General features: G+C 42.2%; 1 protein-coding gene across 4 annotated transcripts in view; it reads right to left on the reverse strand.

Moving 5' to 3' along the window:
• Positions 1–6: 6 nt before the first annotated feature.
• TLR7 (toll like receptor 7) overlaps positions 7–27,064 on the reverse strand; it is a 33,720-nt gene continuing 6,662 nt past the window's right edge. For 2 of the 4 annotated variants that reach the window (XM_023740707.1, XM_023740708.1), the window contains one exon: positions 7–3,782. In XM_023740707.1, coding sequence (XP_023596475.1) covers positions 636–3,782 — 3,147 coding nt within the window. In that variant the 3' untranslated portion in view covers positions 7–635. Of the gene's footprint in view, positions 3,783–20,007; positions 20,048–27,064 lie in introns of those variants that run through there. The other 2 variants (XM_023740709.1, XM_004386347.3) reach the window with 2 other exon arrangements.

Here is a 27,064-nt window from a genome sequence, read left to right on the forward strand (position 1 = left end):
TCAGTATATCATGTCTTGTGGTGGTAAAGATGTCTCTCACTATCTCCTCATGGAATCCAGCAGCAGGTCCAGGGAAAAAGAGCAAGTGGTACCAAAGAAGCAACCATCTGCCTGTGCCAACACTTGGCCTCCACAGAAAGAGACTTTAGATGATGCAGTTGGTTGAGAAGTGAGTTAACGGTTTGACTGGGTTTTTATTTCTCTCAACTAACTATGGCACATGTTGGTGCCGTATAGACAGAGCCTGAGCATTTTTACCCTATTTCCACATGCACCAGTACTTATTAAGCATAGAACCTCAGTTCTTCTCAATTTCATGATTGTGTGTATATTTACTAACCACATTTTATAGGAGAATCAGAGCCCCATGTCCTCTACTTGCCACCTTTCTCCTAATATATTTTACACAAGAGCTGAGGAGAGAGACTCAAGTGCAAGTGGAGACATAGAGACATAGGAAGGAAGGCTCAGATGCATTTATAAATCCCATCTTTCCAACTCCTTTGTCTAACGGTGGTGATACAGGCAATTCCAGCTCTTGGAGAATTTCAAAACACTCTTGGTGAGAAATTGATGAGAGAATTCAGGCAACTAAATGTCTCCTTGGTAGCTAGGCAGTCACATTTTACAAAGGGCTAGACTGTCTCTTTGAACACCTGACTATAGGCCACATGATTGTCCGTGGCCAAGGCATTTTTCAGACACTGCCAGAAGTATGGGTGAGCCTGTGGATTTGTTGGCCACTCAAGAACAGAACTCCCACAGAGCCTCTTCCGGAGCTGGAGGAACTTGGATCTCTGAAGAGGTTTCTCAAGGAATATCAAGATAATCACATCCACTTTTTCATCTATGAGCCTCTGATGGGAAAGGTAAAATGCTATCTTGAAGTTCTCAGTCTTTGCATACTTGTTTGTCATCACGAACACAGTCTTTTTGCTCAGCTGTATGCTCTGGGAAAGGTTTTCCAAAACTGGCTGCCCTGGTAACCAGTCCCTTTCCTCAAGACATAAATTAAAATGTTTCTCTCTTGGGTCTTCCAATTTGGCCACCAGCTCGTCCAAAACCCATTCTGTCACGGCTGGATCTTTAGTGTCATACACAATGAAAGCATCATAACAAGAATCCAGTGATATCAGACGCTGATACCCCATTATCTTGGCCTTGCAGAAATAGTAACTATACCACACATCCCAGAAATAGAGGTGGCTTGCTGTCGTAACCACCATCAGAAAGAGAGCCATAGATATGGAAAATGAATACAGAATCAGGTTAGTCAGATCTAACTCACAGGTGTACAGATCCAGGGAGACCACACTCTGGCCCTTATGTGCCCCTGGCCCCACACAAGTCACATCAGTGGCCAGGTAAGGAATAGTGACCTCCGTATGGTTAACCCACCAGACAAACCACACAGCATCACAGGTACACAGAAACCGATTATGGTGCAAAAGCAACGTCTCCAGATTGTTGAGGACGTTTTCTGGAAAGCTAGTCTTTTGGATAATCTGGATTTTATTTGAGCTGAGGTCCAGATGTCGCAACTGAAAAGCATCTTGTAGAAAATACTTTGTCAGTTGCCTGATTTGATTATTATTAAGAATCAGTCTCTTGAGGCTGCTGGAACAGTTGGATAATCTCTCGGGAACAGTCTTCAGCTGGTTTTGGCTGAGGTCCAAAGTTTCCAGATTCTTCAGAAGCTGAAGTCTTTCCCAACTGAAAGACTTGAGCCCATTTTTGACTAAGGAGAGGGTCTTTAAATTTGGAGGCATACCATCAAAAACCTCAGGAGGCAAGAAACTCAGGGAATTTTCAGAGATGTCTAATTCCTCTAAGTTTTGCAGATTCTTGAAGAATTGTAAGTATCTGTTATCACCATCTTTCCAAAAAACATCCAAGTGGTTTCCTCTGAATTCCAGAATTTTAAGAGAACTGCTCTCCATGGTCCTGCTGGAGGAGGTAGAGATGCCATTGTCGTTCATCATCAGTTTCTTCAGAAAACTTAGGTTCTTGGTAAAGTTCAGCATGTGAGTAAGTCCTTCTGATTGGAAATAATGGCCGTTACTACTTATATCCAGAATTTCTAGGTTGCGTAGCTCCTCAAATGCTGTTGAGTAGAGTAAATCAAGTCGGTTGTTAGAAAAGTCCAAATACTTCAACTCCACTAAAGGCTGGAATTCAGTGCCATTAAGAGTTTGGCTAATTGAATTTCCTGACAAGTTTAAGCATTTAAGGAAGGAAAGATGTTGGAAATCAGAGGACTTGACAAAAAATATATTATTCTTACTTAGGTCCAAGGTCTGCCCATACATTTTGCAATTTCCATTAAAGGGCAAAAAAGGAGTCTGATTGTGTTTGAACCTGCAGCTTCTTGCATACTCATCATATCTAAAATAGTGTCCAGCTTCGAGGACCTGGGGTCCATAACTGTCTACAGAAGTTCTCGAGTTAGGGCAGAAGCCAACATCACTTGAGTCTCCTGAAGGTGATATTTTATTCAATGAAAGATCTATGACTTTCAACTTTTCAAATTGTTTAAATATGCTGAGGTCGGCAACTTTTATAAAGTTAGTGCCAAGATCAAGAACTTCAAGATTGGAAAGATTCCGTAAAGGGGAGAGGTTGAGACTATTCAGCTCTTTAAACACGTATCCTTTGATCCGCAAAATTCTCAGATTTTTCAGTGAAGCAAATTCATTTGATAGATTCATATATGCATGATAGACCTGAAGCTCATAATTGAAAGACAGATCCAATTGGACAAGGTTGGGAAGAAAATGCAAAAATTTGGCATCTCCAATTTCTTTGGCCAAGAAGTTTTGGGAAAGGTCTAGTTCCTCAAGTTTTTTAATGTTTTGAAACAATCTTTTAGGCACATGCCTAAGTGAGTTACTATGCAGACGTAAAACTCTTAATTCTATTAACGCATCAAAAGCATTTACGTGGATCTGTAGGGGAGAATTATTTTCACAGGGTGTACAAGGAAATGGGACATTATAACAACGAGGGCAATTTCCACTTAGGTCAAGAAGTTGCAGTTGGTTGAGGTTATCAAAATCATGTTCTTGGATTTTTGTGATGATGTTGTTGTAAAGATAGAGTTCAGTTAAAGAAGATGGCAAAACAGTGGGAACAGCTGAGATATTGTTATCTTTTAGGGACAGCACTTTCAAATTCTTCAGGCTTAGGAAGGCATCTTTTTCAATTGAAAATGAAACATTACAAGGATTGCGATAATAACAATTTTGGCCCAGGTAGAGTATTTCTATGTTGGCCAGTTCCGTTATATTCTCTTTCATTATGGAAAAGATGGTGTTGGCCTCAAGGCTCAGCAGCTTTAAGCTGGCAGGAAGACCTTGAGGTATCTCCAGAAGCTGGTTTCCATCTAGATAAAGGGCTTGTAAAGAAGTAAGTCTACTAAAGCTTCTGGGCTTAATCTGCAGCCTCTCACTGCAAATGTTGTCTTTCGGCCCCAGTCGAATAGGTACACAGTTGCATCTGAAATCAATTTCTATCAGATGTTCCAGCCTGCGGAAGGAGGCTGGGGAGATGGCTGGTATGTGGTTAATGGTGAGGGTGAGGTTGGTGGCATTGGTGGGAATACCTCCAGGGATTTCCATCAGATGCTTATCTGTGCAGTCCACGATCACATGAGCCTTTGGAACATCCACCGTGACATCACAGGGCAGAGTTTTAGGAAACCATATAGCCCCAAGGAGTTTGGAAATTAGGATCACATTCAAAAGGATAAGAAATAGTCTATTCTGAGCGCACATCCGCAACACCTGAAAGGACAAGAAAGAACAAATTATGATTCTGAAGTATCCCACAAATCAGAGTTGAACATTCTCATTTGCTGCCTCTCTTTTGCTACATTTTAAAATAAGCAGTTTAGGTATTGTTCTCAACTGTCTACACAGCACCCCTACCTCATGACTGTATTTGTCAATTACTGAGGTTTGCAATAATTCAGTTACATATTTAGCTTTTAGCATCTTAGCTTTTAAGGCAGTGACATAGTTTTTAAGGTGGTAGAAGCAGCATTTTCCTATTGTTACTTACAATGCTACAATGGAAGAGCCATTGCTTGGCTGCTAAAGTCAGAAATTTGCGGGGTTAAGGAAGGTTAAAATACAAATACGCTTGGGAAGAATAACACATTAAAACTTCAGTACAACTGATATTTGCTTGCTAAGCCTTCCCTGGTACACATTACAAGTCTTTCAGAATATTCAAGCCTCATGATATTCTAAGCAGCAAGATAAAGGAGACCCCTTGTCTCCATTTTACAGATGAAGACATAGCTCAGCAAAATTAGCTGATTTGCTGAAGGTCACCCAACTAATAAATGACATTTGATTATCAAAGATACACTCCTGCTACTTTGACACTGCCATTCTATCAGCTAGCTCTCCTCTTGGATTGTTTTTGGAAATCATCCCCAAGATGACTTCAACATGAGCATTCTCCCTGCACAATCAGTTCACATTGTAAGTGCATTTGGAGAGGAGAGAGTGAGTCAGGGCACTGCCTGGGTGACCTGCAATCAGGGCAACCATATAACTGATCCAACAGGATACTTCTGAGAGTGAAAGGTGGGGGAGCTGTTAATAATTATGCCCAGACTGCGGGCGTAAACCGAGACTCTATCAGGCAAAGTAAGATGTATGGGCATCTACCCATAACGGTGATCGCTGGGCATCCAGGGTTAGCACGAGAGACACTGGGACCCTGGGGAGAAAGATCTTACAAGGGAATATGGGAAGCACTGAAGATCTTTGCTAGTATCACCATCTTACCTTGAAACACTTGAGCTTTTTGCCTACCATAGAGGGTGGTTTAAACACAGACTTGCTCTCCAGTCTCAGGCTTTCCATCAATATTTTACTCCAGAACACTGTTTTTAGTTTAACTGGTGCTTATAAATAGAATGATACAGCTTGTGTCTCTACGGCAGGCTTCTGGCTTGGCTGATGTTTTTGTCCTCCCAATTGACTGAGTCAACCAATCATGTTGGTATCTAATACACTAAATTCTTACTTCTCTTAATCCTTCTAATAGAACAGAAATAAGCAAAATTTCCCTAGGTTTTCTTTTTCTCTAGTGCAAGATAGCTCAGAATGATCTCAAAGTGCTTATTCACACATCTTTACATGCCTAAAGTTTGTTGGAGTCGGAGGGACAAAATTGTCTTTCTTTTTCACTTTCACTACTGTTTCTTCCTCCCCATCATTAAAACCATTCACTGAGTCTAGTTGACCTCCCTCATTGTCCTTCTTGACATCCTGTCTGCTTTGCCATTTTAGCTGACACAATCCCATTTGAGACCTTGTTCCTCCAACCTTGGCCCACTCCAAAGCCTCACCCTTTCTCTCCAATCCATCCTATATATCAAGCATCCCAAACACTCATCAGTCATTACCTTACTCTGAAATTTTTTAAATGGTTTCCATTTTCTTTTTCAAAATCTGTCACAGGATGAATCTAAACTTTTGTATCATGGCATTCAAAATCTTCCATAATTTATCTCCTCTCTACTTGTCTAGGCTTACCTGGTATAACTCCCCTACCAGCTTTTCTAATCACTAGACCCAAATCCAGCTTGCCATTCCCTGACTTGCAAGTCCGTACACTTCGAATACTCTTCCCATCATCTCCACCCATCAGAACTCTAGATATCTTTTAAGGCTATCCTTCATAAACTGAATTACTCAGATTCCCAGGACAGATTTTGGAAAAATATTCACCACTCAAGGAGGAGGGGTTGAAGGGAAGGGCTGCAGAGGCGGAAAAGGAGTGAAGTAGAGTGAGTTATTTGTATGGTTCCTGATAATAGAATCCCAGACCCTGGACCCCACTCCCAGCTATGCTTCTGTCAGAAGACATGATGGGTTCACAGATCCCACTATCAGAAGGCAATAGGGAATGCTGCTAACAGTGATATTGTGGACCAGGGAGGCGAGTTATATCTCACAGGGCACCAACATGGAGAAAGGACAATCATGAGCCAGGTGTCCTCTTCCCATCCTATTCCCGTGAACCTAGATGAGATCCTGGGAAGAAGTGGGAGGATCCCTGAATTAACTGAGTTTTCCAGGAGATGCCTAGTTTAAGTAGTTTTGATGAGGAAAGTTCCATTATAGAAAAATAAAATCACACTTAACCAGTGGTGTGATGGTAAATGTTTAACAACTGGCTTTCCTCCTTCCCTCCCCAACAGCCCTGATTTTTAAGTCCTAATCTGTAGCGTTTGCCAATTTCCATAGTGTAAATACTCCCACTGCAGCCAATTTTGAGCTACCAGTGTGATGTCACTGAGTGCAGAGCTGGGAAGAGACATGCAGAATTGCTCTCATGAGCCTGTATGAACAAGATCTGGGACACCACTGACGTAAACAAACCTGAGACAATGACTGGGAAAGTTTTAGCCTCTACACACTGACAAATTGTAAAATAGAGAGCAAAATTAATCAGAAGGCCTTTGGTTTTCTTCTTTCTCAAATTTTTCTTGCACCTGTCGGTTTTTTTGTTCCTCAGTACAACCACCTCCCTAGTCCAAACAGCCATCAGGTCTCACACGGACTCCTGCAATAGATTCCTAACTGGCCTCCCTGACTGCTCTTCTCTACAATTCACTCATTAAACGGCATCAGAAAATTCTTTATAAACATGAATCAGATCAACCACAATGGCTTCCTATTACACTTTGGATGGAATCCAAAGTCTTCATCATTGCTTAAAATATCGTGCGTGTTCTGACTCTAACCCACCTCTCTGGCCTTGAACCATCTTTCCCCTCTTTAGCCACACGAGCCACCTGGCCTGCTTTCTGTTCTGCATCTGAGCCATGCTTGCAACCACCTCAGTCTTCACGCTTGCTCTTGCTTCTTGCTGACAATACCGTCCCTCTCCTCTTCCCATGGCCAGATCAGCCTCATCCCTTAGGTGTCGCACCAACTTATCTCAATATGCCCCCAAGTGATAGTAGCAATAACAGTAGCGATATCAGTTAATGTACGTAGTACTTACAATATGCCAGACATTATTTTAAATGCTTTGCATATATTAATTCATGTAATTCTCACAATAACCCCATGAGGGAGTTATTACAGGTCCTCAATTCTTTATCCAAAATCTCTAGGGCTAGAGATGTTTTAGAATTCCGAATTTTTCAGATGTTAGAAGGTAGTAGTATGCATGTACCCTATATTATGTCATACGCCTTTTAGGACCTGGGGTGGCATCCGAGAATCAAACACACAAACATTTCTGCATTGAGACACAGCATTGTTTGCTGTGAGCAGAATTAAAAAACAAAGCAGAACAGCAACAACGAAAACCTGTCTTATTCAGTTTTGGTCAAAGTTCACCTCCAAATGACTTCAGACCATGTAGTGTTTTTAAGACCAAGCTTTCAGTTTGGGGATTTTGGAACTGCAGCCTTCTATTATTGTTTCCATTTTACAGATGAGTCAACTGAGGCACAGGGAGGTATATGTACTACTGTTACACCACCTTGCTTTATTCTTTCATTGCCCTTAGAACACTCAGAAATTATCTTGCTGATTTATGTGCTTATTTGTTTATTGTCTGTTCTGCACCAGAATGTAAGCTCCAAGAGAGCAGGGCCTTGTGTGTTCTCATATAAAACCATGCCTGGCACTTAGTAGGTGCTCTATTATGTTTGCTAAATACATGAATGAAAGAAGGAATGCATGAAGGAATGAACAAGTGAAGTAAAGCACAAGACTTAAAGAAATTTCTTCTTGGAGTAGGTTTCTTCAGGCTATACCCCCGGACTCCTCAGGGGTCATGTTCTGAAAATCTTCTATCTGCCCAGACATTCCCTGGGGAAAAGTAAACCACAGCCTCCACCAGCCTAAGTCCAGCACAACTAGTTGGTGCCTGGCTACCACCACTGACTGTTCTGACAGGGATCACAACAGAGGGTTCTGGACAAGAGCTGGAGAAAAATGTAGAACAAAATTCAAATTCACAAAGAAAAGACCAGGCTTACTGGTCTGACAGAGACTGGAGATACCCTGAGAGTATGGCCCCTGGACACTCTGCTAACTCTGAACTGAAGCCACTCCCAAAGTCCACCTTTCAGCCAAAGATTAGGCAGGCCTATAAAACAAACAATAACGCACGCGAGGAACATGCTTCTTAGTTCAATCAAGTCTATGAGACCAAATGGGTAACACCTGCCCGAAAGCAAAGACAAGAAGGCAGGAAGGGACAGGAAAACTGGACGAATGGACACGGGGAACCCGAGGTGGAAAGGGGGAGAATGCTGATATATTGCAGGGATTGCAACCAATGTCACAAAACAATTTGTGTATAAATTTTTTGAATGAGAAAACTAATTTGCACTGTAAACTTTCACCTAAAACACAATAAAATTTTTTTTAAAAAAAGCAATGTGGAAAGGCCATTAGTTCTTTCAGCACAAGATGCTGACATCTGTATATATTTATACATAATTAGGTTAACTGTATGTTGTTCTTATTCCATGGGGTATTTTCTGATCCTCCCAATTAATTATTTTTATTATACTCATAGAGTCCAGAGATTGCTATATGTCTCCCAGTATCTTTTCCCCTTTCTCTCATCTCATAGTGATAGAACCTCCGTTTGTAGCTGGGCATATGTCACTCTGAAAAAAGACTACATTTCCCAGACATACCTGCAGCTAAGTAAGTGTGGCCATGTGGCTAAGTTCTAGCCAATGTGATGTGAGAAGAAGTGTTGTGTGTAATTTTGGGGAAATGTCCTTAAAGGGAGGGGCTATTCCCCTTCTTCTTCTATACTCCCAGCTGGTTTCTTGTCACGTGGATGTTGTGGTCAGCCATCTTGGATGATGCAGATGAGGAAAAAGTGGAGCAACAAGGTAGATGATCTGGGATTCTTGTATGAGCTCATGGAGCAGAGGGGAAATACCAGCTCTGAACTGCTAACTTACAGGAGATTATGAGAAATAATAATATTTTTGTGTTAAAACCTGACCTGTTGACCAGACTTGATGGTCTGGCTGAGACTGGAGGAACCCCAGAAAGCATGGCCCCTGGACTCTCTTTCAACCCAGAACTAAAACAATTCCCGAGGCCAATTCTTCAGACAACGATTGGACTGGACTGTGGGACATAAAATGATACTCGTAAAGAGTGTGCCTCTTAGCTCAAGTAGATACATGAGACTAAATGGGCAGCTTCTGTCCAGAGGTGAGATGAGAAGGCAGACAGGGTTAGGAGCTGGTTGAATGGACATGGGGAATCAGGGGTGGAAAGGAGGAGTGTGCTGTCACAGTATAGGGAGAGCAATTAGGGTCACATAACAATGTATGTATAAATTTTTGTATGTGAAACTAACTTGAAATGTAAACTTTCACTTAAACTGCAACAATAAACAAACAAAAGAAAACCTGACCTGTTGCCGTTGAGTAGATTTCAACCCATAGCGACCCTATAGAACAGGGTAGGACTGCCCCATAGGGTTTCCAAGGAACGGCTGGTGGATTCAAACTGCCGAACTTTTGGTTAGCAGCCGTATCACTTAACCACTGCGCCACCAGGGCTCCATTTTTATGTTAAGCTGGTGTTGACTGGATTTTAATTGCATGAAACCAAGCCTAATTTTAACCAGTGTAGAATTTGGAACTTGGAAATAAGTTGCTGCCTGTTATGGATTGAATTGTGTACCCCTAAAATTTGTTGGAAGTCCTAACCCCATACCTGCGTCAAGGCTCCAGGAACGGAGCAAATGCAGCGCTGGAAGCACTCGCTCGTCTATGCCAAGAAATTTGGAAGACAGCTACCTGGCCAACTGACTGGAAGAGATCCATATTTGTACCCATTCCAAAGAAAGGTGATCCAAGAGAATATGGAGATTATCAAACAATATCATTAATACCACATGCCAGCAAAATTTTGCTGAAGATCATTCAAAAGCAGTTGCAGCAGTATATCAACAGAGAACTGCCAGAAATTCAAACCGGATTTAGAAGAGGATGTGGAACCAAGGATATCATTGCTGATGTCAGATGGATCCTGGCTGAAAGCAGAGAATACCAGAAAGATGTTTACCTGTGTTTTATTGACTGTGCAAAGACGTTCGACTATGTGGATCATAACAAATTATGGATAATATTGCAAAGAACGGGAATTCCAGAACACTTAATTGTACTCATGAGAAACCTGTACATAGACTAAGAGGCAGTTGTTCGAACAGAACAAGGGGATAGTGTGTGGTTTAAAGTCAGGAAAGGTGTGCATCAGGGTTGTATCCTTTCACCATACCTATTCAATCTGTATGCTGAGCAAATAATCCAAGAAGAAGAACGGGACATCAGGATTGGAGGAAGACTCATTAACAACCTGTGTTATGAAGGTGACACAGCCTTGCTTGCTGAAAGTGAAGAGGACTTGAAGCACTTACTGATGAAGATCAAAGACCACAGCCTTCAGTATGGATTACACCTCAATATAAAGAAAACAAAAATCCGCACAACTGGACCAATAAGCAACATCATGATAAACAGACAGAAGATTGAAGTTGTTAAGGACTTCATTTTACTTGGATCCACAGTCAACGCCCATGGAAGCAGCAGTCAAGAAATCAAATGACACGTTGCATTAGGCAAATCTGCTGCAAAAGATCTCTTTAAGGTGTTAAAAAGCAAAGACGTCACTTTAAGGACTAAGGTGGGTCTGACCCAAGCCATTGTGTTTTCAATCACCTCATATGTGTGTGAAAGCTGGACAATGAATAAGGAAGACTGAAGAAGAATTGATGCCTTTGAATTATGGTGTTGGTGAAGAATATTGAATATACCACGGACCGCCAGAAGTATGAGAAAATCTGTCTTGGAAGAAGTACAGCCAGAACGCGCCTTAGAATCGAGGATGGCGAGACTGTCTCACATATTTTGGACATATTATCAGGAGGGATCAGTCTCTGGAGAAGGACGTCATGCTTGGTAAAGTAGAAGGTCAATGAAAAAGAGGAAGACCTTCAACAAGATGGATTGACACAGTGGCTGCAACAATGGGCTCAAGTATAACAATGATTGTGAGGATGGCGCAGGACCGGGCAGCGTTTCGTTCTGTTGTACACAGGGTCGCTATGAGTCGGAATCCACTCCGGCACTGAACAGCAACTACAACATACCTATGGTTATAATCCCATTTGGGAATGGATTGTCTTTGTTATGTTAATGAGACGGTATTAGTGTACAGTGTGTCTTAAGTCAATCTCTTCTGAGATATAAAAGAGATTAAACAAGCAAGTGAGCACGCAGAGATGGGGGATGATAGTTGCTATGCCTCGTGAAGATCACCAAGGAGCCAAGGAATAGAAGTTTAAGAGACAAGGACTTTCGCCTAGAGCCAACAGAGAGAAAAAGCCCTAGAGCCGGCGCCCTAATTCTGGACTTCTAGCTTCCTAAACTGTGAGAAAATTAATTTCTATTTGTTAAAGCCATCCACTTGCAGTATTTCTGTTACAACAGCACTAGATAACTAAGGCTCTGCCCATGAGAGAACCTAAAATAGGCGACATTGATGTAGTTAGACTGTGGGCAACAAAGACTCAAATACTGGAGGCTGGAAAGCTGGTTACCCATGTTACGCCACGGCAAGACAATCGATAAAATTATCACCTGTGCTACCAAGGCAGAACATGGTTGACAATATCTATGATGATGATGTATGTTTGTGCCTTCTTATTGTTTTCAGCAAAGTCTTATGAAAGAAATGAACTAGCGCTGAAATGAGCCAGTCTGCAAACAGGGATGGAAGAAAATACAGCTTTGCTAAGACAGATTTTCTCTGCCGGCTGCCCTGAACTCTCAGTTAATTAAGAGTTCCTTAATTTGGGGCCTTGCAGGGTTGAACAGGCCAACGACTTTACGCTAATTGAAGGCAGATATAACGGATAGAGTCAAAGTAGCAGCCTTAAGTGGACATAAGGGTGTGCCCACATGCATTTTTCAAGCACTTTCCATTAACCATTTTCTACCAGGCAATGAAAGCCAGTCTGGGGCAAAAATCTGATTAGGAGTGTGGCCTTGACTCATACAGCCTCTGGGTAGTTGTATTAAATTGAGAGACAGCAGCACTGACAGAACACAAAGTCTTTAGACTTAAAATTATCAAGAGCTGCTCCATCTAATATGATAGCCACTAGTCACGTGTGGCTATTTACATTAAAATTAATTATAAGTTCATGAAATAAAAAATTCACTTTCTCAGTCACACCAGCCATATTTCAAGTGCTCAAATGCCACGTAAGTCTAGTGTCCACTGTATTTGACAATGCAGATACAGAACATTTTCATTGTCCCAGAAGGTTCTATTAGACAGTGTTTGTCTAGGCCAGGCATCGGCAAACTTTTTCGCTAAAGGGCCCAATAGTAAATATTTTAGGCAAATTCGAGGCTATTATGTAGGTACTTATATAACCATTAGGAGGCCTGGTGGTGCAGTGGTTAAGCATTTGGCTGCTAACCAAAAGTTCGGCAGTTTGAATCCACCAGCCGTTCTTTGGAAACCATATGGGGCAGTCCTACTCTGTCCTATAGGGTAGCTATGAGTCGGAATCGACTGGAGGGCAATGGATTTCGGCTTGGTATATAACCATTTGTTATATAAATGAGCCAAAGATGGCCTCTGTGTGTTGGTCCCAAGTTGTTTCCTTCTTCATAGCAAGCTGAGGCTCGTTAGCCTCCCCACCAAAAAAAACCCACTGGGGCCAAACTCAAGTCTGTACACTTCCAATTGTTTTAAAAATAGCCCAAATAAGCAGCTTTTTAGCCACTTAGAGCCTGTCTGCTTCCAAAGCCCTTGAAACTGCACCCAACATCTGCTACCCCTAGATACGATAAAACCCTGTAGTTATAAGGACCCCCAGCTTTGTTGGTCCTTCAGAGCTTTCTGACCCAGAGACTCCCCGCCTTGCTGCAAGAGGGCCTCACAAAGATGCGTGTAAGGCCCCCCTCTCTTCTCCTCTTCGCCTTCTAGTGGCTCCCAGTGAAGCCTGCTTGCTTCTGGCAGACCCCGTGCTGTGGGGGACTGCCGCCTGCATGCCACTGTTCATGCTTTGGCCCCAGTAAATAGCTTGTTGAGCAATGCTGCTATCTCATGGCCATATCTTTTTCTTTGATCAAAATGTAACTAATTAAAAATGGAAAAATCATTCTCAGTTCACAGGCCTTACAAAAACAGGTAGTGGAACAGTTTTAGCCCACGGGCGGTAGTTTGCCAACTCCTGGTCTAAAAGCAATCTTAGATTGTGTTATACTTCTGCATGAAATTAACTCTAAGCATGCTCACTCCAAGACTACCAAGCATTAGAAAGGGGTTGTATTGCCTGCAAAACCCGTAAGTCTGTTCACATGTCGCTATTTTCAATCAATAATACCTATTAAATTATTCAATTCATATCTCAAGTCTTCCACAATCAACGTCCATGGAAGCAGCAGTCAATAAATCAAATGACGCATTGCACTGGGCAAATCTGCTGCAAAAGATCTCTTTAAATTGTTAAAAAGCAAAGATGTCACCTAGAGAACAAAGGTATGCCTGACCCAAGCCATGGTATTTTCAATTGCCTCATATGCATGAGCAAGCTGGACAATGAATAAGGAAGACCAAAGAAGAATTGATGTCTTTGAATTATGGTGTTGGCGAAGAATATTGAATATACCACGGACTGCTGAAGAATGAGAAAATCTGTCTTGGAAGAAGTACAGCCAGAATGCTCCTTAGAAGCTAGGATGGCAAGACTTAGGCTCATATACGTTGGACATGTTATCAGGAAGGACCAGTCCCTGGAGAAGGACATCGTGCTCGGTAAAGTAGAGGGTCAGCGAAAAAGAAGAAGACCCTCAATGACACGGATTGACACGGTGACTGCAACAGTGGGCTCAAGCATAACAATGATTGTGAGGATGGCTCAGGATCAGGCAGTGGTTAATTCTGTTGTACATGGGGTCGCAACGAGTCCGAACCAACTCGACAGCACCTAATGACAACAGCAACAAAAACAACATCTCAATTCTCATTTATAATGAGGAAAGTGAAGTGCAGAGGTTAAATAACTTGTCCATCCACCTATGAGCAGCTGATATTTGACAAAGGCCCAAAGTCCATTAAATGGGGGAAAAGACAAGTCTCTTTAACAAATGGTGCTGGCATAACTGGATAGCCATCTGCAAAAAAATTAAACAAGACCCAAACCTCACACCGTGTACAAAAACTAACTCAAAATGGATCGAAGACATAAATATAAAATATAAAACGATAAAGATCATGGAAGAAAAAATAGGGACAACGCCAGGAGCCCTAATACGTGGCAGAAACAGAATACAAACCCTAACTGACAATGTACACACACCAGAAGAGAAACTAGGTAACCGGGAGCCCCTAAAAATCAAACACTTATGCTCATCAAAAGACTTCGCGAAAAGAGTAAAAAGACAACCTACAAACTGGGGGAAAAAATTTGGCTATGACATATCTGATAAGGATCTAATCTGTAAAATCCATAAGATACTGCAACACCTCAACAACAAAAAGACAAATAATCCAATTAAAAAATGGGCAAAGGGTATGAAGAGACACTTCACCAAAGAAGACATTCAGGCAGCTAACAGACACATGAGGAAATGCTCATGATCATTAGCCATTAGAGAAATGCAAATCAAAACTACAATGAGATACCATCTCATCCAAACAAGGATGGCACTAATCCAAAAAACACAAAATAATAAATGTTGGAAACAAGTTTATTAAGAAAATGTTCTGCATCCCACTTTGGTGAGCAGCATCTGGGGGTCTTTAAAGCTAGTGAGCGGCCATCTAAGATGCATCAACTGGTCCCAACTGACCTGGAGCAAAGAAGAATGAAGAATACCAAAGACACAAGGAAAATATTAGCCCAAGAGACAAAAGGGGCCACATAAACCAGAGACTCCATCAGCCTGAGACCAGAAGAACTAGATGGTGCCCGGCTACCACCAATGATTGCCCTGACAGGGAACACAACAGAGAGTAAGCAGTCCCTGACGGTGCAGGAGAAAAGTGGGATGCAGAACTCAAATTCTAGTAAAAAGACCAGACTTAATGATCTGACTGAGACTGGAGGAACCCCAGAAGACATGGCCCCCGTACTCTCTGTTAGCCCAAAACTAAAACCATTCCAGGAGCCAACTCTTTATAGAAAGAATAGACTGGACTATAAGACATAAAATGATACTCGTAAAGAGTGTGCTTCTTAGTTCATGTAGATACACAAAACCAAATGGGCAGCTCCTGTCCGGAGGCGAGATGAAAAGGCAGAAAGGGATAGGAGCTGGTTGAACGGACATGGGAAATCAGGGGTGGAAAGGAGGAATGTGAGGTCATATTATAGGGATAGCAACTAGGGTCACATAACAATGTGTGTATACATTTTTTTATGAGAAATTAAAGAGCTGTAGACTTTCACCTAAAGCACAATAAATAATAATAATGAACAGGATTTACCCATAAAAAAAAAAAAAAATTCACTGGTCTTTGTAATGTCCTATGCCAAACATCCCTGAGGCAGGCGGCTCTTGGCTCTGCACTCCTGCTGCCCTGGAAGCCTGGAACTCAGAGATACCAGCAAGTTCGCATTCTAGAATCCATGACAAAAGGAAGATAACCGCAATGAGAAAGTTTGGCTCTGATTCTCAAGCCGGTGAGGAGGAAGAAAAGAAAAGAAAAAATTTGACTCGATGAACAAAGCCTCCCTAAATTTGTTATTTAAGGAGAAAGGTACCTTGGAAGCTTCCAAACTTAAAAGATATTATTGAGAAGGTTATTTTTTTAAATGTGAAATATTCCTTTATTCCAAGGGAAATTTCCTTAAGTGTGGAAATTTCTATTTCCAAACTATTGGGATCTACCTGCTTCAGGCTTAAGCTGGCACCTTAGCTTCAATTAACACTATTTTAAAATTTAAGAGTTCGGCATGAAGCCAGGTCTATTTTTCATTCGATACAAATAACCCACGTTATTTTGATTTTTTTGTTTGTTTTGGCACCCCAATTAACCATTTGCTGTCGAGTCAATTCCGACTCATGGCAACCCCATGTGTTGCAGGGTAGAACTGTACTCCAGAGGGTTTTCAATGGCTGATTTTTCTTCCAAGAAACCTCTGGGTGGACTCGGGCCTCCAACCTTTTGGTCCGCAGCCCTGGTAACTGTTTACACCACCCGGGGACTCCATTGTTTAGCAAAGATTTCCAAAAGACACACATCTTTCAGTCATTTGACTTGTAGGCTAGCATAGCACAGGCCCGGCTTTGGTAATGAATCACACAGCCAATTACACAAGCAAATACTCTGGGTAAATTTGGATGCTCAATTAGGGAGCTAATTTATGGTAAAAATGGGAATGTTTGATTTTGTATGCACAGGTGTTTCTATTTTCACAGCAAATCACCCCCTTTTTTAAAAATGGAAAATGTAGCCTTCGCAGTGAAGAGTCCATCAGACAATCATTTGCGGTTTTCTTTGTAACAGCTGTCTTTTATTACGTGCTTATAAAAGCCCGGCGCTAAGGTACTCACACTGTTTGTATCCCATTACCAAAAGCTCACAATGAACTTGAAAGGGCGTACAAGGATTCCCATTTACTGGGGAGGGAGCAGAGCTCAGAAAGGCAATTTCAAACAAAGATTCAAACCCAGTTTCAACCAATCATCATCTTCAAGTCACCTCATATGGTTACAGTAAATGCACTTGGTGTAACATGTGTCTGCATCTTGGTTAGGGAGCCCCTGGTAACGCAGTGGTTAAGCACTTGACTGCTAACCAAAAGGTTGGTGGTTCAAACCCACCAGCCACACTGGGGTAGAAAGATGTGGCAGTCTGCTTACGTAAAGATTACAGCGTTGGAAACCCTATGAGGCAGTTCTATTCTGTCCTATAGGATCGCTATGAGTTGGAATTGACAGCAACGGGTTTGGGTTTTTGCATCTTCGTTAGTTTCTTTCCCAGTTAAATGATTCTTGATGCTCTAATTTCTCTATGTTGTGCGTCTTACATTTTTTGTGTGTGTGTGGGGGGGTTGTTTGTTTTCATAAGAAAAATTTCCAAGAATTTTTAAAAAAAGGTATTTATGTTTTGAATGGGACCAAGTAGAATGAAAAGAGAGAGAGAGAGACTTTTTGGATGATATATTTCTTATGACTTGCATTCAATGTCCAGCAATGATAAAAACAAAACAAAACAAAAAAAGTTGCCATCAAGTCAACTCTGTCTCATGGCAACTCTATATGTGTCAGAGTAGAACTGTGCTCCATAGGATTTTTAATGGCTGAGTTTTCAGAAGTAGATTGCCAGGGCTTTCTTCTGAGGTGCCTGTGGGTGGACTTGAACCTCCAACCTTTCAGTTAGCAACCAAGCACATTAACCATTTGCACCACCCAGGGACTCCCCAGCAATCATACATTAGGGTATTTTATGAATTTATATATTTAAAGGCATGCTAAGGTTTACTTTCATAATAAAGACATACACTTATGTATTCTCTCAACAAACATTACTGGGAATATAGGCTGTGCCAGGCACTGTGCTAGACAAGGTAGGGGAATGATTATGAGTCAGACACCATTCCTGCTTCTGCACTGTCCAGAGCCTGTATAGCTCCTGAACACAAAACTCTCTCTGCTGTCAGGGTAATCCAGGGCAGAAAAATAAGAGGTGGTGGTGGGACAGGACAAAAGTCAGGCCTGAAGGTATTGCTGCCTGCCTACCCTTTAAACCGAAGCTTTAATAAACAACTCTTCAAAGTCAAAATGTATTGGTAGGGATTGAATTGTGTCCCTCAAAAAGATATCTTGAAATTCTAACCTCTGTGCCTGTGAATGTGACCTTGTTTGGGGAAAAGGGGTCTTTCTTTGAAGATACTATCAGTTAAGTCATATTGGAGTAGGCTGGGTCCTAGTCCTAATCCTTTTTGAGTGGGGTTTTATAAAATGAGAGAACAGACAGAGAAACAGAGTCACACACAGAAGAAGGCACCATGTGAAGATACATCTACAAGCAAAGGAACGCCAAGGATTGCCAGCAGCCACCAGAAATTAGGAAAGAGGCATGGAACAGTTTCTCTCTCAAAGCCCCAGAAGGAACTGACATGGACAAGACCATGATTTGGCCTTCTAACCTCTAGAACGGTGAGAAAATACATTCCTGTTCTTTAAAGCCACCCACCTTGTGGTATTTTGTTATAGCAGCCCTAGAAGTCTAAGACACATATCTACTTGGGTGAATTATTTTTATGGCAGAACTCAAGCCCATATTCAGAATTGATTTTTCATGATTTTAGATCCATATTAGATTCCCACCAGAGATATGTAGAGATATGATTGTTGTTGTTGTTAGGTGCCGTCGAGTTGGTTCCGACTCATAGCGACCCTACGTACAACAGAACGAAACACTGCCTGGTCCTGCGCCAGCCTCACAATCGTTGCTATTCTTGAGACCGTTGTTGCAGCCACTGTGTCGATCTAGCTCATTGAGGATCTTCCTCTTTTTCGCTGACCCTCTACTTTACCAAGCATGATGTCCTTCTCCAGGGACTAATCACTCCTGACAACATGCCCAAAGTAGGTGAGACTTAGTCTCGCCATCCTTGCTTCTAAGGAGCATTCTGGTTGTACTTCTTCCAAGACAGATTTGTTCATTCTTCTGGCAGTCCATGGTATATTCAATATTCTTTGCCAACGCCACAATTCAAATGCATCAATTCTTCTTCGGTCTTCTTTATGCACCCTCCAGCTTTTGCATGCATATGAGGTGATTGAAAACACCATGGCTTGGGTCAGGTGCACTTTAGTCCTTAAAGTGATATCTTTGCTTTTCAACACTTTAAAGAGATGTTTTGCAGAAGATTTGCCCAATGCAGTGCGTCTTTTGATTTTTTGACTGCTGCTTCCATGGGTGTTGATAGTGGATCCAAGTAAAATGAAGTCCTCGACAACTTCAATCTTTTCTCCGTTCATCATAATGTTGTTTATTGGTCCAGAGGTATGATTACTCATAGGAAAAAACATTTACCAAGATGTTTCTAACTTCAGCTTTGCAGGTGATGTTTTTATCTTCAAAATTTTGTAAGCTTGAAAGATTTATGAACGTAATCAGAGGAGTTAGAAGGATGCTTATGCAACTAGGAACTATTAGACAAATAGCAAAACTGAGGAAGTGAGGTTAAGTGGTTTAGGTCTTGCAACAATTTAGAGGAAGGCCAAGATTAGCCTGACTTCTCGTGTTCATTTATTATGGAAGTTAGTGTCTTATGAACTTGAAGTCAGATCAGGACCCATCAGCCTCTCTGTCTGACCAGGGTTATCGACTGGATTCTTCTAAACCTTGGTTTTCTTGTCTACAAAATGTGGGAGTTGAGCTTGCTGACCTCAATGGTCCTTTTCTACTGGGGTTATTCTATGATTCTAAAGATTGGCCCAGAGCCTCCTGAAACTTTTCTGCCTGGGTCAGTGGTGGATCCTGGTAGTCCCTGGGAACTGCTGCTCAACATTCTAGCAGGCTGAGATAGATAGTAAATAATAAACACAAAAATATATAAGAGTAATGAGAAATTATATGCGATATTAGGTGATAACTGTTATGGAAAAAGAAAACATAGGGCAAGGTAAAGGGGATCAGGAATTGTGAGTGGGGTTGTGACTATAAACAGTCAAACCACCATGAACCTTTGAAGGATTCCACAGAAGTAAACACACACACACACACAAACAACAACAAAAAAAACTAGCTCATCTTTTATAATAGTAAATACTCTATATCTAATGATAAAATAATTGTTTTTTCAGTTTTATTCAGCTCTCTGAAATAGTAGGACTGGGAAGAACTGAATGACAATCCATCAATTTGGGGGACTGGTAACAAATGAGAAACAACCAAGAGTGAAATACCATGTGCAGTGGGTTGAATTGTGTCCCCTCAAAAGGTATGTTGAAGTCCTTACCCCTGGTACCTGTGAATGTGACCTTGTTTGGAAATAGGGTCTTTGCAGATGGAATCAAGCTAAGATGAGATCATTCTGGAGTAGGGTGGGCCGTAAATCCAATGACTGGTATCTTTATAAGAGAAAAGAAAGGGAGATTTGGACTCAGAGACACAGAGACACACACGTCATGTGAAGATGGAGATAGAAATCGGAGTGATGTAGCTACAAGCCTAGTGTTGTGGATTGAACTGTGTCCCCCAAAAATGTGTATCAACTTGGCTAGGCCACGATTCCCCGTATTGTGTGATTGTCCACCATTTTGTCATCTGATGTGGTTTTCCTATGTGTAAACCTCTATGATGTTAATGAGGCAAGATTAGAGGCAGTTATGTTAATGAGGCAGGACTCAATCTGCAGGATTAGGTTGTATCTTGAGTCAATCTCTTTTGAGATATAAAAAAGAGAAGTGAGCAGAGAGACATGGGGACCTCATACCACCAAGAAATAAGAGCCACGAGAGTAGTGCATCCTTTGGACCCGTGGTCCCTGTGCTGAGAAGCTCCTTGACCAGGGAGGACTGATAACGAGGACCTTCCCACAGAGCTGACAGAGAAAACCTTCCCCTGGAGCTGGCACCCTGAATTTGGACTTCTAGCCTCCTAGACTGGGAGAGAATAAATTTCTCTTTGTTAAAGCCATCCACTTGTGGTATTTCTGTTATAGCAGCACTAGATAACTAAGACACCTAGGAACACCAAGGATAGCCAGCAACCACCAGAAGCTAGGAAAGAGGCATGGAATGATTCTTCTCCAGGGTCTCCAGAGGGAACCAATCCTGCCAACACCTTGATTTTGGACTTCTAGAATCCTGAACTGTGAGAGAATAAATTTCTGTTTCAAACCATCCAGCTCGTGGTAATTTGCTACAGTAGCCCTAGGACACGAATACTCCATGCATGCCTTAAAAGGAAAGTGAGTCTCTTCCCCTCAGGAGCAAGGGAAAGTGAATGAGACCAAAGACTCAAGGGAGCAATTAGTCCAAAGGAACCACAGACTACACGACACCAAGACCAGAAGAACTAGATGGTGCCCCGCTACCACTACCAACCGCTCTGACAGGGATCACAACAGAGGGTCCTGGAAAGAGTGAGAGAAAATTGTAGAAGAAAAAAAAACAAATTCACACACAAAAAAAGACCAGGCTTACTGATCTGACAGAGACTAAAGGAACCCCCGAGACTATGGCCCTAAGAACCCTTCTGTGCTAGAAACGAAGCCATTCCCGGAGACCACCTCCCAGCCAAACAATAGACAGGCACGGAAGATAAACAATAACACCTGAGAGGAAGGTACTCCTTAGAACAATAAATTATAACATGAGAAGGCAGGAAGGGGTAGATAATCAGGACAAAAGAAAATGGGGAAACCAGGGCAGAAATGGGGAGAGTGCTGATACATTGTGAGGAATGAAACCAAGGTTCTGAAACACTTTATGAACAAACTATCGAACGGGAAACAAATTTGCTCTGTGAACTTTCACCTAAAGCACAATAAAAAAGAAAAGAAAGTGGTAACGGGTATTGACATGAAAAAACTATTTAAGATACACTGTTAGGTTATAAAGGAGCCCTGGTGACGCAGTGGTTAAAGTGAATGACTGCTAACCAAGACGTTGGCAGTTGGAAACCATCAGCGGCTCCGCTGGAGAAAGATGTGGCAGTCTGCTTCCGTAGAGATTTACAGCCTCGGAAACCCTGTGAGGTCGCTATGAGTTGGGATTGACTCAACAGCAGTGGGATTGAGTTAGGTTATAATAAATAATATGTATTTTTAAAGCAGTGTCAAAATAACATATATAGTATGATAGAAAGATACACACACACTATATGTGATAATATGTTTGTATTCACAAAGAAAAGCATGGAAAAATATACAAGAAACTTTTAAGGGCCATTTCTTCTAGGAGCTGGTATGAAGGGGGCCTTCAGTGGGGAGGGGAGAAGGACTTTTACTTTCATGTTATACCTTTTTCTACTCTTTGACATTTTTTTACAGATGACATGCATTTTTTTACTAAAATATTTTTTAAAAATACAATTACAGAGGAACTAATAAAACCTCATCTTAACAATGTCGAAAGAAATTGTGAAAGATGAAAAATTCAACATTTATTGACATCTCCTATGTGCCACAAACTGTTCTAGGTGCTCAGGACACATCAGTGGACAAAACAGAAAAGATTTCTCTCTTCTGGAGCTTACATTCTAGCAGGTTGAGACAGATCCTAAATAATAAACACAAAAATATACAAATGTAGTAAGAAATTATATTGGAAGTTAGATGATAACTGTTATGGAAAAAGAAAACATAGAGCAGGGTAAAGGGGATCAGGAATTGGGGGTAAGGTTGTGACTATACGTAGGGTAGTTTGGGTGGGCCTCATTGAGAAGTTGACATCTGAGAAAATACCAGAAGGGAAGGAGGAAGTTATCCATGCAGATATGCAGGGGAAAGGTATTGCAGGCAGAGGGAACAGCCTAATGCAAAGGCCCCAAGTTGGAAACATGCTGGAATATTCCCAAAGTTGACAATGAGGCCAATATGGCTGGAGCAGAGGAGTAGAAGAATAATAGGAAATGAAGTTAGAGGGCCAAGCACTTAGGGCCTTGCTGGGCATTCTGAGCACAGTGGTCTTTTCCCCGAGTGGAATAGGGATCCATTGCAAGTTTTTGAGTCAAAGAGTGACGTGGTCCGACTTACATTTTAGAAGGATCATGCTGGTTAATGTGTGAAGAATAGACAATAAGGGGCAAGGGAGGAAGCACAGAGACAAGTTACGAGGCTATTATAGTAATTCAAGCAAAAGACAAAGATGGCAGTGGTGGGGATGGTGAGAACTGGCCAGATACTGGATATATTTTGAAGGTGTAACCAAGTAAAATATGACTTAGAAGTTCTTGGAAGAATGGGAGGAGAGGGATTGAAGACAGCAAACATTTCTAGGTTTCCTGTGTGGGGGAACAAAGACACGGGGCAGTAGTTCACAGGGGCAGTAGGGTCAAGAGAATTTATTTTAGGATGGAAGATATAACAGCATGTTATAATGCTGGAGCAAATGACATACTTAATGTCATGAGAGAAAAAAAAAACATTAATGATGATGATGATGTAACAATGTAGGAGAGGGAGGGCAGAATGCTGGAGTGTTGACCCTAAGAAGGGGAGCAAAGAGGAGACCTAGTGCACCAGTGACAAGTGGAGAGATTGGCCTTAGCTAAGAGAATACAACTTTCATTCTTACTATAACCCATTGCCATCCAGTTGATTCCAACTCATAGTGACCCTATAGGACAGAGTAGAACTGCCCCGTAGGGTTTCCAGGGCTGTAATCTTTATAGGAGCAGACTGCCACATCTTTCTCCTGCAGAGCAGCTGGTGGGTTCAAACCATTGACCTTGCAGTTAGCAGCTGAGTGCTTTAACCACTGCACCACCAGGGCTCCTTCATTCTTAGTAATAAGGTCTACAAATCCTTTGATACACCTCCTGTCGTCCTTTGAGTCTGGACAGGACTTTTGACTGTTTTGATGGATAGAATAGCAGAAGTAATGCTGCAAGACTTCCAAGGCTAAGATAGGAAAGGTGATACAGTTCCCTCCTAGTGCTAGCTCTCCCTTGCACTCTCTCTCCTTGCTTTGGAGTCCTGAGCCGCCATGTAAAGTCTGGCTCCCCTTAGCTACCATACTGGAGAGACAACGTGGAGAGACCCCATGGAGATAGAGAGAGACATCTGAGGAGCCCTAGCTGCTCCAGTCCCCAGTTGTTGAGTCTCCCAGCCCAGGCACCGGACCTGGGAGAGAGTGAGCCTTCAGAAGATTCCAGCCCCAGGCCCTCTCTGACTGCAGCCATGTGAAAGACCCAGTGGGAGAAGAACCTAACTAACCCCCTCAACCCTTGAACCCAGAACAGGTAACAGAATATGACTGTCATCATTTCAAGCCATCGCACTTTGAAGTGATTTGTTACCCAACAATAGGTAACTGGAACAGCGGGTCAAGTAGGATACAAGGGGTACAGATGATGTAGGTAGGTACACAAGGGGGTAGGGAACATGTGGAAGTTCTCTTCCAATCGCTTCAGTTTTTTTCAGTGACGTAGAAAGCAAGGTTATCAGCTAAGAGTAATGAGAGACCAGGAGGAGATGGTGGAGGCTCGAAGGGAGCAGAAAAGGCGTAGCGTCCTCCAGGAGACTAGCAGGGTGGCTGGATGAGGAAGTAGAGTATGATTGCATGGAAGCAAAAGGACACCCCTCAAAGAAAACAAAACAAAATAAAAACACTTTCTCTACTCAATTTGTATTTTCCCTTCCAGTCTTTATCATATATTCTTTGCACAGGCAATATCTGGTTGTACTTAGTTGTTTACAGAAAAATTCTTCACAGAAGGATAATCATCTTGAGACGTGAATATATGAGGCCTGGGGAGCACTTTTTATACTGAGTTAAGAAAGGATTTGCTCCTCTCCTGACTCCACTCATTTATCCAACCAGCCAACCAACCCACCAGTCAGAAGGCCAACAGACACTGGGCACCTCCTATGGAGTACTACGTGCCAGGTTTCAGAGGACAATGGTTCCATGCCCTCAGCTCCTCCTCCAATTTATTTTCAAGATCACAAAGCAGAAAAAAAGACAAGTTGCCCAAGTTTCAGAGGAAGTGCTGGAATACGCATTGTGATGGAAGGAGTTGCTTGGGCCAAGCTGTGGAAGCAAGGGAGTTTAATGTCATGGCAGGGAGCCAGCAGGTGGCTAGGCTGGGTTGAACCAGGGATAATGGCTAGAGAATAACGAGAAGAGGACATGGAAGAGGTAAGGAGTGCGGGGAGCAATTGTTGAAAACCCTTGAATTTGAACTCACTAACCTTTTGCCATGTTGATACGACACTGGATCGTTTGATAACTAGATTTGTGCTGTGTATATCCCCTTGGAGAAAACAAAGAGCCGCAAATAAGGGAAGTTACTTAAGTGCTATTTGTTTTATAGACTGAGCCTCTACTGGGAATTTCCCTGATAGATTTATGACCAAATATCTCCTTTTTATGAATCTTGACATATTTCTAATTATAGGCTAAAATCTCATTATATAATAACAACAAACAATGAAGTACAAGGACATAACACATTACTTTAAAAAGAGAGAGAGACTATCATTTGCTTCCTTCCATTTTAACCCAACAAACTTAGTTTTCAAAGTAAAAGCATAAAATGATATAGGGTAGCCTCACATAAATTAGGAATTCAACAGCTATTATGCATCATAACAGGCACCAAAGACCATGGGATATTAAATCTTATTTGACCTTACACCCTATTCCCCTGTTTTCCATAAACCAGGGATCAGAAAACCTTTTCTAGGTTTACACCCAGAAAGAAACAACCTTTGATGGTTACGAGGGAGGGGAAGGGTGGGGGGGGAAAAACACTAACTAGGAAAAAAAACAAACAAACAACCAAATCCATTGCCATCGAGTTGATTCATAGTGACCCTATACGGCAGGGTAGAATTGCCCCATAGGGTTTCCAAGAAGCAGCTGGTGGATTTGAACTGCCAACCTTTTGGTCACCAGCCAATCTCTTAACCACTGCACCAGCAAGGCTCCATACATAAGTATTAACTTTGGTGAAGGGTAAGACAGAACACAATACTGGGGAAGTCCGCACAACTTCACTCCAAGGCAGCATAGAAGCTTCATAGACACATCCAAACTCCCTGAGGGACCAAGTTACTGGGCTGAGGGCTGGGGACCATGGTCTTGGGGTGGCAGGCGGCTTCCCAGCAGGCCAACTCGCTGCTTCCCGGCAGACGGATTCCCGGCTTTCTGGAGAGCCGATCCACTCTCCCCAGCGGGCGAGAACACTGCACAGGAGGTGTCGGTTCCGTGCGGTGAGAATTCACCCCTCCCACACTGGCCAGCTACTTCAGTGTCGTTTCTTTGTTGCTGGTATTGCTTTTTTCGGCTTCTTTTGGTTTCTTCCTTGCCTCTCACCTCCTCCCCCTCCTTTCTCTCGAACACCTGACTCCATGTGCTGTCTTTGCTTCTTCTTGACAGGCTGGGAAGTGCTGCTCAGCTGGGGAACTGCTTCCCCGGTCCATTTCCCCAGTCCTCTCTGCCTCGCTGGTGGGATCCCTGAGGGCTTTTTTTTTCTTGCTTGCTTTTTCTTCTTCTTTTTTAAAAATTTGTTTTCTCTTTCTTTTTCCTTTTATTTTTCAGTTTCTCGTCTCCTTCTATTTACCTTCTTTTACGATCTCCTGAATACCTGGCGCTGTGGATCATCTCCACCCCTTATAGCTGGGCTATACTTGACTTGAGATCCCTGGGGGCTTTTTTTAAGAAAAATTTTTTTAAATTAATTTATATTTTTACCTTTTTGTTTTTCTCCATTTCTCGGTTTCTTGTCTCTCCACTCCAATGGCAAGCTCCCTCAGCAATTTTTTTTTTGCTCCTGTTTCTCTCTCCTCTCTCTCTTTTTTTCCATACCCAACCTAGCTCCACACATCACAACCTCCCCCTCCCCCTCCCTCCTGCCTACCTGCACCATGTGCTGAACATTGCACTCCCGAGCAGCATAGGCACAACCTACTGGAAACTGCCCTGCGCTGACCACTGGCTTATGTTGTTGGCCCATGTATGTGCCACAAACAACCCACCCCAGCCCCTCCCCTTCAGCTGGACCTGCGCTGCTACACCATAGCTCAGCCACTGGCCCTGCCCATTGGACAAGGAGGTGAAAAATATCGTACCCACAGATGAGCAAACAACAAAGAATGCACAGCCCACCTGCTCAGACGTAACCAAATAAAACAAAAAAGCAGGATGAAACAAACAAATCTACAAGCAATAAATGAAGGAAATAACTACTGAATGTCCTGAAGACAGCAGACAATATCAAAACATATAAAAAAACAGGCCAGTATGGTTCCAGTAGTCAGCCAAAATAAAACACCAGATGACTTTCCAGTAGAAGAAAAGGCACTAGAACTACCTGATAGGGAATTCAAATCTCTAATATTCAGA

This window comes from Trichechus manatus, unplaced genomic scaffold (genome assembly GCF_000243295.1).
Source record: "Trichechus manatus latirostris isolate Lorelei unplaced genomic scaffold, TriManLat1.0 scaffold00162, whole genome shotgun sequence".
In the NCBI taxonomy this organism is placed as follows: domain Eukaryota; kingdom Metazoa; phylum Chordata; class Mammalia; order Sirenia; family Trichechidae; genus Trichechus; species Trichechus manatus.